The 12,566-nt window shown below is 43.6% G+C and overlaps 1 protein-coding gene across 2 annotated transcripts in view; it reads right to left on the minus strand.

The window, feature by feature from the left end:
* The window catches only part of FBH1 (F-box DNA helicase 1), a 719,176-nt gene that overhangs the window by 663,863 nt on the left and 42,747 nt on the right, over nucleotides 1-12,566 (minus strand). For both annotated transcript variants that reach the window (XM_085653566.1, XM_085653565.1), the window contains exons 2-3: nucleotides 3,563-3,721; nucleotides 1,777-2,612 (exon numbers count right to left, since the gene is read on the minus strand). In XM_085653566.1, coding sequence (XP_085509692.1) covers nucleotides 1,777-2,612; nucleotides 3,563-3,721 — 995 coding nt within the window. The remainder of the gene's footprint in view (nucleotides 1-1,776; nucleotides 2,613-3,562; nucleotides 3,722-12,566) is intronic.

Below are 12,566 nucleotides of genomic sequence, written 5' to 3' on the forward strand. Positions count from 1 at the left end.
CTAATAATTGAATCAAAATGGGACATTCTTTTTTGTAACTTCTATGTCCCTCTCCTAGACTAGCACAACCTGTTAATTATCCTTCTAATTGGCGGACTTGTATCATTCCACTGGTCACATTTAGTCAACAACTCTTTTCTTTTTCTGCAAGCACTCCATGAGATCGCATGTTTTCTTGCTCTCTCTCATATGCTTCTTATCCCTGAACTCTCATAGCTTCCCCTTCATCCAGTTATACTCCTACTCTTCATGATCCTGACATGTATTTTTTTAATGTAATTTTCCTTTTTGGAAGGCATGTCAGCTGCCCTTTGCTGTTGGGCAGATTCGCCTTTTTAAAAAACATTCCCTTCCTGTTGGTCCTCCACCCACCACATGGTTGCCCGTTGCTTCTCCATCCCTTGTAGTCATTTTAATAGATTTTTTGTTTACCTTACAATTTTTGGGAGGGCCTGACAGACACCATCTGGTGCCGGGCTGCTTCTGCTGACAGGAAAGTGTTATCTGTAAAGCACTATACTATTAGGTTCAAGTTGTATCACATACTTGATATGTGTAATTTTAAAGACAGGACACAGACATACTTGAACGCATTCACGCACACTCACACACAAAAATGCAGAAGTTGCAAGACCAACCAAACTACCTTACACCACTCCTACCCGTTGCGCCATCTTAATCATATTGGAGCCTGCATCTTGCAGGTGACAGTGACCGTTTCAGTGGCCAGAGCTCAACTCCGTGATCTACTGTCAGATTTGTCAAGCTACCTGTATACAACACACACACACAAGAGGCTTCAATGCTTGGACAGGCTTGAGAGTTCAAGAATGGTGTGTACATTTCAGAATACTGTACTCCCTCCCACTGGTATTCTCGGATACCTCAACTTCCCCAATACCTTGGAACTCCTGGTCTGTTACACCTTCTTTCCGGCTGGAGTACACCTTAGTGATTGAGTTTTTCATCCAGACTCACATCAGTCCAATCTCAAAGACTACAATTCACCCAAAATTCTTACTTCACAGTACCTTCAGTGGGCAGCAGAACAGACTATCCGTCCCTAACCTCACATACTGGCTCGGTAGCAGTGGTGGTATACGGTGTGATCAAGAAGGGAATGCAGAGGTACCCCATTATTATGTGAATGAGCCCACGTGTCAGAATGGCATGACAAGTTGGTGGCAGAACTTGACTGAGAAGAAACTATGCCCTAGGGCGCCAGAATTTCTAGGTAACTGCATTGGGTGATGCCCAGGCACATGCAAAGTAAAATAACTCTTGTTGGAGGGCCAGAAGGAGGATTCCATGCGAATTTAACATGGTCAGGTCAGGCCCACAATAGTGCAGCACAATGACTAACAATCTTGCTGTGCTCATTCTTAGATAGGAAAGCAAAGGTGAAATCCTATTTGCCCAAGAACCTCCTAAGTCTCAAGGCCAACCAAGTCCTTTGCCACCCATATCTCACCACACAAATTTTCTTAAGTCCAGGATTTGAAGCTCCAGTTTTAACTCAGTGTTTCCTATGTAGTTCTTAATATTCTGTACCAGTTCACTCTCCCACACTTTTTTCTGCCCCCATTATTGGTTTCCTCCCTGGGCTCTAATTTCAAATCCCAGAATACCCAAACATTTCTGGTCTTTCTACTGATCAACAGAACCATCACAATCTCAGTGCTGGAAAGGAATGCAACAAAACGGTAGGAACTGTAATTAAAATCAAAGTTAACTCTAATTATACATTTTAGTTACTTGATTTCTTCATGTACTTACTGACGGCTCATTGACTAAGTTCCTCCATCTTTGACAAACGAAAGAAATGTTCTTATAGAGATCGGTAACTGGTAAAATGCCAAAGATAGTCATCAGGACTTCATCAGGCAGCTGGGCCCATTGTCCCTGAGACTCCTTTTCAGAAAATGATGCCCCCAAAAGGCCAAAACAGGCATCTGGAACAGATTCAAAAGCCACGTCATCATCAAAATGTGCTTTAATTTCCTCATTTTCAGATGAAGGGTGTGGGGGCATACCCATCATCTGATGTCTCACACCTCTGCCACGCTTACATAGTCCACTTATATGGCTGGTATTTCCTCTTGAGCAAAATGGTCGCTTTCCACGCTTAGAGCTGTCCATGAAAGCCCCATCACCAGGACTAGCGGGTATGTCATCCTCTGCCCTGTAAAACCTCATATCATCTGCAACGGATGGTTCAAAATCACTAGTGGAGTCATTCAATCCTTCAATACTAGTGCATTCTTTCTCATGGTCGGCATGTAATTCCTCTTTTATTTTACCGCATACAGGGGGCAGACCAGGGCTACCAGATACCATGTTTCTTCTAGAACTGGTACCCCATCTGCTGAGGCTAATGCTCTGGTTGCCGACTACATTTGAAATAAGTGGCCGGTTCCGAGATAAGACAGTCTCAGATTGGCCAACAAATCCAGAGCACTCTTTCAATGCCATGCAAAACTGTTCCTCTTCAGCAATGGAAGCATCCATAGCTTCTGCCTTTAGTGCCTTGAGTTCCTCTCCATTAACAGTACAATGTGAACGGTGGCCTTTGACTCTGAAGTAATCTATGACGCTCTTCTGGCAGGCGTGATCTATACAATTTATGGAAGGAAATAAACATACAGATTAAAACTCTTGCATCAATTAAGTAAAATGATGTGCAACATCTGAAATACTTTCCATTTATAAAGCTGTATTCACACACAAAAATGAAGATCCAACAAGGCTAACTATTCACTTCTTATGTGAAAAGTATAGGATTTGGAAAACAATGTGTCTGCAGTTAAAACATTCAGTCCGCCTCCAAAATTGGTTGTTTCCCACACTCATTTTTATATTGGAACTTTAGATTTTAAGTATGTTTGGTGTTTTTATTCTCCAAGTGAAAGGTTGAGAACAAATCATCTATGTGTTTCCGCTAGTGCAAGTCTTAGACAAATTTTATTTAATACAAATGTCAATAAAGTGACATTTCATAGTAGCCAAAATGTATTCATAATTCTTCTAGTAAGTATAAAAAAACAACCATCACAGTTCTTAAAAAGTACTAGTGACAGTACAAACAACTTAAACTGCTATCTTTAAGGAAGACAGTTGTACAGTACTGGGCCCCTCCCCTTAACACTGATAAAACCACAGTACCCTGGATATTAAAGCTACCAGAGGACAACTCTCCACATCAAGCCCTAGTTCACAGGCCAGTAACTGTCTTCCACCCTCCCATAAACTTATTTACCAAAATACAAAACAATGTATTAAAGTTAGCCTGCATCAAATAATCTGAAGAAGCTGTAGTAGCTTTAACATCTGAAAAAAACTAAAGCAGGTTTCCTGCCACCGCACCTAGATCTAGCAATATGGTTTCAACCTCTTTGAGCAGCTATTATCGTAATTGGGGAAAAGATGTAAATAGTAACTTGGATTTTTGTAGAAATAAAAAGACTGATGCTATGTAAAAGCCTAACAATTTCATTTTGCAGCTCCAAATTCAGCCCGCATCAATTACCATAATTGTGTTAATTACATGATAACAACTCTGTACCTCTTCGCTGTATCCTAAGAGAGGGGTAGAGACCCCTGTTTACGTCACGACTTGTTCTTCTTTGACTGAATGGCTGGGTTAAAGAGTATGAGCCGTCTCTGCTTTCAGCTAATGCTCTGCAGTCACTAAGCACAAGGTGTTTCCGTATTGGCCTTCTCACTGTTCAAGGAGTAAACAAAGAGTCAGTTTACTGTTCCTTTACTTAGAAGTAATTTTAAAGCACAAACAACATAGTCAGAGGGATGTTGAAGCGGTAAATAAGCCCAGAGAGAACTACAGGTAAATAAATATTTTAATTTTCTGCCACTGCTCTGTGGCTTTTCTCCCTTCGTGACAAAAGCTGCTGTCTTTCAGAGGTTAGTATGATGGACATTGGTGGTGGTGGTACAAATATTTGAAGGACTGGAACTGAAGTAATCAGATTTATTAGTTTCACAATAGGTGCCAACACTGGTCACAATATGTAGCAGACATGACATGCAGCTAAAACATACATTAGCATAATGGAATGTTAATATAAAATTGTATTTTCTCTTAAAACCAGGTTTTTAAGTATCAAAAGATAAGAACACATTTAATTAACTGAATTACTTCAAAAAATTGTGACTGTGAGAACAAAGTGGTAACCATGCATTATTTGCAGGCGGAACAGGCATTGAAAATGCAATAGGTCTCGACCTGATTAAGTTAAAGCCATTTGTTTTGCTAATGGTATTGTATAGCAAAGCAAATGGCTTTGACTTAATTAAAGGCAAGACCTGTTGCATGTTAATGCTTGTTGATCTTAGATTCTACTTCTAGGCGCGAGTGTCCAAGGAGTGACTGAGTGTCAATATCTTTAGGTGGCTTAGAACCCCATTCACAACACCAGCAGAGCGGGAAATCTGTTGTGAAGAAGGTTCTTGGACATTATGAGGACTCACATGGTTAGATTTACAGAACATTCACCTCTTTGGGTTGAAGTCTGCATCTCTAGATATAGACAGAGACTCACTCAAAGAGTGAGTGTCTTCAGAATGGGGTGAGTGCAGGGTTCTACTTGCAGGTGGGAAGGGTCAGGTTCCCAGTCACTGCACAGGCCCAGAAGCCAAACCTTGGGCCATGAACTTTAAAACAGAACGATTAAGGAAAAAAGATTGGTTATGTTTCATTAATTCTTTCTCTCCAATTTCAAAATCATATGAAAAATACGGTGCCCTTCATAACTGTAGTTATCATAATCTCAAACGTACATGTTTACGAACTGGGCATACCTTTGTGCACCTATGTCTAGCGCCTGAATACCCTCTTGGGTGATTAAAGCGCTATACAAATCAGTTTCCCAGACATGAAAGTTCTAACTGTAGCCTCCCGCACAGAAGCCCCTGACGCCCAAGCAAAGAAGGCCCAGAAGGTATTTCACAATAGGTGCCAACACTGATCACAATAAGTAGCAGACCTGACATGCTGCTAAAACATACATTAGCATAATGGAATGTTAATATACAATTGTATTTTCTCTTAAAACCAGGTTTTTAAGTATCAAAAGATAAGAACACATTTGATTAAATGAATTACTTCAAAAAATTGTGACAGTGAGAACCAAGTGGTAACCATGCATTATTTGCAGGAGGAAAAACACTAGGATTGTGCAACCCACAAATAAATGTAACCACTGGAGCCACTTCCAAAGCTCACATATCATCACGTACCTAATATTATAAATGAAGAAAGCCCAAGTGAGCTGGGGCAATGTTCAGTTTAAGAAATTAATCTGGAGTTACCAAAAATGTCCTAGCGAGGGCAAAAAAAAAAGTCACTGACACACTACAGTTGTAGGTCGAGCCTAGCACAGCACGCATGCGCTGCTCTATGGGAGGCTTCTTGTGAGCACTCCAAACTTCTCTGTGAGAGTATGGTAACTCCCACACATTCTATTGGCCTTTGCGTGTGGCTTTCAATAATGAAAGTACGCAAATGGTCAAACGCGGGTGCATGTCCCACCTTTTCTCTAAAGGTTCCCTCCCACGGCGTTTGGGTCTCGGGAACGAGCAGCGGCGCGCATTGTGCCAGCTGCATTCCTCCCTTATCGTGGCTCATGTTACTAATTAAACAAAGCACGGTCACTTTCACGGCTGCGCTTGTTTAAACTTTCTTGTTCTCCCTCTTTGATGCTTAGAGCTCCTGCCAGTTCAAAAGCCCCCCACCTCCAACCACTGTGCAGAAAATCCACCCCCTTCCCAGCCCCACTGGAGGCTTTAGGGCATCCCAAAGATAGCAGCACAAGTGGGCGCTCAGAAGGCGAGCAGCATGCTACAGTAAAATACAGGGAGTGTATGTGAATTTCACACTATGCTCCTTTTCAGGGCTAACATGGCTCTCGCTGTCGCTAGTCTGCATTTGCTTTTCACAATGTGCTAATATGAAATTTTTCACAATGTGCTAATATGAAATGGATGCATTAGTGATAAGATATCTCAGTTCTAAGTCATTACGCGGTCAATGTAGAACAAGGAATTGTGTGTCACAGTTTACCCAAAATTTGTGATCCTGGTCATAATATTATCTCACTGCACCTTGGTGGCCTTAGCAAACGAAGCGCTTAGAATCAGTTTAACAACACAGACAGCCCTCGGCAATTTATTACCCATGTTGCGCCGCCACGAGGGCCCGGGTACTACCACAGGACTACGGACTGGGACAACTGGTTCCGCACCGCATAAACATGCAGCTGCTGTGGTGACGTACAAGTGAGACCTCTGTTTCCACTCAAATGTTCCTCGGTTGTTTATGCAACATAGCGATATTTCCATTTCCCTTGATAGTAAGATGGCGGTACAACATTGTCACAAACACAGTAAAAATACCACACTCACATGCTTGCAGCAAATAAGTTAGAACCGCACAACACACCAGATGCGTACATCAGGCATAAAACTAATGGAAAAAAACATCATATGCACCCCACTCGCATGTTACCTTCAGCCTTGACACCGGAAACACGCCAACACAAATCATACAAACAAACAACATACACGGAGACACTCAAACACACACACCATCATGAATGCACACAAAACACTCACAAACACAAAAAAACACTTTCTACTTAGTGCATGAACACCAACGGCACAAGCAATGTCCAATAAACACCATATAGCACAGCAGATCCACATACCACTTCAATGGCACGCACAAACACCCCGAACAGATCCGCACCCAGTGCTCATCACATGATCAACCGCATTCCACACTCACACCTGCACACACCCGGAAGCGCAATGTACAAACACGGCATGCTCACGTGAAATGCACAAAAAGCACTCTGAGTACAATAGGCACCTCGCACATACACACACAAAACCCTTACAATGCGCAAACAAGACAATCACACAGTAGATGCACACAAATACCAAAAACAGAACACTCCCAGATTGATGAATACGTCTTGCCTGTCACACAAGAGCTTCAGCACAGCATTCAGAAAATTCACACGATGCACACACAAGATACAACACACCAACGCACACACACGTGTAACATTCATATCTGATAGTGCACACTTGTTCAAATCACATGCACACACCCTCGCAAGTCGGTGACCCGCTGCCATCGAAAACGGGTGTTGTCCAGGCCCTCTCTTTCACTAATGTTGCGCACTGAATCCCCCTTCCCCTCCTGGAGATGAGCCGTTCGATGTGCTCTGCCCTGGCGATCTCCCTCTGAACAATGGGCCGGGAAGTGCAGGCCGGAGCCTGGGCGCCAACAGACAGTCTGCCCACCAGCAGCCGGGCGCGGCACACCCTAACCCCTGAAGGCATGCACGGCTCCTCCGCCATCTGTTCAAGTGCAAACAGGCAGTGGCGTAGCATGGGTGCCTTGCCACCCCCATTCGAAAAAGGACTCCCTCCCCCCCTCCCCCCACACACACTCACCGCTCCCACCACTTGGTGTGGTAGTGAAAAAGCCACAATTGCTTTGAAAAAAGCCCATCACACCCCTGGGCCTTGGTGCCACTGCACCCGCTACACTATTGATGGCTACGCCCCTGCCAGCCCCATAGTTCGCCCCAAGAGCCATCCAGAGCAAGTGATGCACGGCGTAGTGCTTGGGGGAACACTGGTTGCCTCACCTACAACAGCGATCACCTTGCGCTGAGGAAGGCTAACTAACACAAGGGGGCATGAGAGCTGCCATCACCTCTTTACACCCCCCCCCCCCCCAGCAGTTTTTCCTCTAATACATGTGGCATGTATATTGTTCGTATTTTACGGATTTTGAGGTGGTCCTAGTCTTAAATTCACATTTGCCATTTAAAAAGAATGTTACTTCTGAATAACTGCTCTTAAAGACATCTGCGGGTATGAAACGTACACGAGGAAACTGCAAAATTAGACAGGCTGGCAGACAGACAAAGAGAGATGGGTATGAGAGACGAATAATTGGGTGATTAATGTGATTTTTTCTGTAGTTTGTTTTGTTGGTAAAGGAGCATTTTCGAATCCTATTTATTTTTCCACATTTACTGGACACATTTTATTACAATTGTTTCCCAGCATTAGCCGGATGCCTTATCTGGTTAAAATAAGATTTTGAAAATATTCTGGAGGTGTCGAATAAAAGACGACTCGTCACCCCTGTTATGTGCGTTTTTAGCGCCATCCTCCCTTTCTGCTTGTCCACAAAGGCGCAGACAGCTTGGAACGGACCCCCTTCCGTGGCGCTTTGAAGAAAGGGTTCAGCGTCAGGTGTTGCAGATCAAGGTGCGGTTAAAACTACTTGTTGACCTCGGGGTCAAACGCTTGTCCGTCAGCCCACCTCCCAAGTGGCCTGAGATTACGGTTGTCATTACTGGTTGCTCCCTGAAAGATTGACATATTTATTTTAAACAAACAACTGTTTTGATTTGTTTGCAGAACGGATTGTGCTTATTGCTTATAAAGAAATAGTTATTTAATTACTTAAAATGCTACTTTGCCAATGTTCACGTTTGTGAACTTTGGCTTTACTTATTTGAAAAGAAAAATCACAAAAAGAAACTGCAGACGTGCCTTTTATTGCTACTGCGACCGACTTTCACTCTTGAGAGCCAGGGTCTTGACCTATTGGCGGTTTAACATCATGTGAGTTATGGTCGGCTTTGTGCCTTTTAAACAACACAAATGCAGCATGTAACCATGATAACAATATTAACCGGCATGCTAATGTAGTGCCTCATGTATTTCAAGTACGCCCCGAAACAATGGCAGCAAGTACTCTGTTTTCCTACGCCACGTGTGAACACATCTTGGTGCCCCTTTGATAAAAAAAAAGTGTGAGGCAGCCACATTCTTCAAAAGTGCTAAAGGTTGGGGAAAGGATGAAAGGAAACACGGAAACGAACGTTTTCTCTATAGTTCAATTTTATCAGATTGCTGTTTTGAACTGCAATCAGTATTGCGCTTTATTTGTAGGTGTAAAAGGCGCAGTGTTTCTTTTTATATTGAAATGTAATTGCATTTATATAGTGCTTACTACAACTGACGAGGCGTATATGTCGCAAAGGAAGTGTGTGTAGGTATTTATTTTATGAGTTTTATATAGCGCTGGGTAGACCCGAAGGTATCAGAGCTAGGGTGACCAACCGTCCGTAAATTTCACGGACAGTGCGTAATTTCGGCCGTCTGTCCGTTGTCCGTGAAGGATTCTTTAACGGACGCCATTTGTCCGTAATTTTAACCGGGCACCGATCGCACCACCCTAAAGCCGGCACAGCTTCCACCCACCTCCCTTCTTGACTCCAATGCAGTACCAAAGCTCAGACACCCAGCAGCATTGGAGAGGCCCAGCGGGATGGCAACCCTCACACCTTCAGCCCTTGATGAGCTGTTAAGAGGTGCTTGAAGGTGACGGAGAGGGGGGGGGCTGCAGCTTCAGGAGCAGGGGCATCTATTCAGATGTAAACAGCCCTGAATGCGTCATGTCTCTGCAAGTTAGAGGGGCCTCACACATTCCCTTTCTGCCCAGGGCCCCAAACATCCTAGAACCGGCCCCGATTACCCCGCCCTGATTACCCCGAGGCAGCACCTGGTTCTCTTCACAGAGTTTAATTACTGTCACTAAATTGTAAGCAAACCTCGGTTCTTCAAACATGCAGTATGTAATGTAATAAAATAAAGAAATGGCACAATCGCAGCCACACTGATTAACAAAGTATGGAGGACAATCAGTTAAATCAGCTCTCTTGGAGTATCTCCTTTAAGTACTGTAATTCACAGTGGGGATGGCAAAACTAACATTTTGGAAAGGGAGCCTGTCTTCTCGTTGTCTTGTCCAGGAGGGGGGTGTGGAGCCCTACCCCACCCTGGAAGAGAACAAGATGATACTAGAATACTGCATGCCCACCCCTGTGCCCACCCTGGTGGATCCTGTTCCCCCTCCTGTGATGGCTCCTGCCCCCCACCCCCAGTGATGGCTCCTGTCCCATGTGGTGGCTGCTGTCCCCCCCCCACCCCGCCTGTGATGGCTCCTGTCCCCCCTGTGGTGGATCCTGTCTCTGCCCTGGGTGGCTTCTGTCCCAGTCCTGGAATGGCTCCTGCAGCGAGGGTGAAGTTCTTGATGGGCCTCTTCTCAAAAAGGCTCAACTCAAAATTAATATGAAAAGGTGGGCGAGTGAGTAAGTGAAGGGATGGGTGGGTGGCTGGATGAATGAATTAGTGAAAGGGTGAATGGATGAATGAAAGATTGAATAGATGGATAATGAGAGAGGATTGATTGATGAGTGAGTGGAAGGATGGATGAGAGAAAAGGTAAATAGCTGGATGTATGGGTGGAAGGGTAGCTGGATGGGTAAAAGGGTGGATGGATGAGTGAAAGGATGGATGAGTGAAAAGGTGGATGATGAGTGGGTGGATGGATGAGTGAAATGATGGATGGATTGATGAATTGATAAGTGCAAGGGTGAATGGATGGACGGATGAGTGAAAGGGTGGATGTAAGGATGGATGAGTGAGTGAAAGGGAGGGTAGATGGACAAAAGGATGAATAGATGAGTAAAGGAGTGAAAGGATAAATGGATGAGAGAAAGGATGGATGAGTGATAGGGTCAATGGAGGGATTCATGAGTGGATGAATAGATGGGTGGGTGGATGGAAGGAAGGATGGCTAAGTAAAAAGGTTGATGGAAAGAGAAAGGGAGGATGGATGGATGACTGAAAGGGTGGATAGGTGGAAGGATGAGTGACCGGGTGGATGGATGGATGGATGAGTAAGTGAAAGGATGGCTGGATGGATGAGTGGATGGATGGGTAGAAGAGTGGATGGATGAGTGTACAGATGGATAGGGTGAAAGGGTGGATGGATGGATGGATGGATAATAGATAGATGAGTGAAAGGATGGATGAAGGGATGGATGAGTGAAATGATAGATGGAAGGATACATGATGGATGGATACATGATGGATAGGTTTGCAAACGGTTGAATATGTTTGAATATGGCTGGGCTTACTTGTATACTATTGCGCGACCTCCTCTGATGTGTCTGTAAAACTTATCTATTTTCCTGAAGTTTTGTCCTGAATTTTGACCTCCTGTCCTGAATTTGTGTCCTGAATTTTGACCCTTTGTCCTGAATTTTTACACTCACCGTCCTGAATTTGCACCAATGCCAGTTGGTCACCCTAATCAGAGCGCTTTACAAGAGTATCTACAGAGGTACAATAAATTACACAAATTTACACAGTAAAAAAAAAACAGGGATTAAGGACATGAGAAAACTCGAGAATGGCAAACGAAGACGCTAGGTGAGGCAACGTAAAGCAGTGGAATAACAGTAAAAGCGGCAGAAAATCGGAGGCAAGAACATTCTAAGGGGCAGGGGAAGGAAGAGGGGGGAGAACAGAAAGAAAGGAAAGGAAGGCATATAAGGACAGGAAAGTGAGAGTAAAGCAATTCAAAACGGGAGGGGAACCAGAGGTATTAACAAGATCGACAACGAGGAGTAGGTCCGTGGCATAGGAGAGACGATAGAAAGGTCGCCCGGCTGGGACAGAGGAACAGGTCAAAGATCACTAAGATGGCGGATCAGGTACAGGGGAGACAAAGAAGAAAGTCACAAAATGGCGGGGAGCATAAGAGACCAAGGGGCATATTATCAAGACAGGCGATAAAATTATCGCCGCTTTAGCGGCAGAAAACTGCCGCTAAAACGGCGATAATGGGCTTGATAATATGCTCTATGGAATTCCAATTGAAGCCCATGTTAAATGTGAAGGACATCTAACATGGGCTTCAATTGGAATTCCATAGAGCATATTATCAAGCCCATTATCGCCGTTTTAGCGGGGATAATGTTATCGCCTGTCTTGATAATATGCCCTCAAGTAAGAAAGTCAAGGGAGCATAGGTAACATTTCAAAGATACAAACAAAACAATCCAATACAAATGACACGCTACCTTCAAAACACTAAAACATTTTGGGTAAAAAAAAAAAATGGTTATACACATACTTATTTAAAGGTGGCAATTTATTAAAATTATAATGTTCAATTACGCAGCATTTCACACAAAATATCAAATTGGGGAGTTTAAGCAGACAAGCGCTATCTTTTAGTTACAATCTAAACAGATTCACTGCTTATTAAACATCCTTCCACATAACCTTGAAAAATGAGGTGGAGCAGCACGATCGATGCCTTGCTGCTAAAACGTGAATAGTAAAATGCCAACATATAAACGATTTCAACATTGTTCACCACGTTCTTTAACGTTTAGGAACATATATGTTAGCAACAGCAGGCGTGGTTTCAAAGCTACTGCTGCAGACATTAAATCTGGTGAAGCAGTTTCCTGTCGCCATTAACATATGTGGGCAGTTCAAAACCTACAATGCTATGAAAGGTAACCTACAGGCATACGTTTGTTTTGCTTGCAATCTCCCGAACACCGCCCACATAGCCACCTGGTGCTACATGTAGTAAAACCTGTAAATGTTAAGCACCCAGAATAATGTGCTGCATGGCTAAAAACTTATAAGGTCCCAAAGGC

This window comes from Triturus cristatus, chromosome 4_1, assembly GCF_964204655.1.
Source record: "Triturus cristatus chromosome 4_1, aTriCri1.1, whole genome shotgun sequence".
In the NCBI taxonomy this organism is placed as follows: Eukaryota; Metazoa; Chordata; class Amphibia; order Caudata; family Salamandridae; genus Triturus; species Triturus cristatus.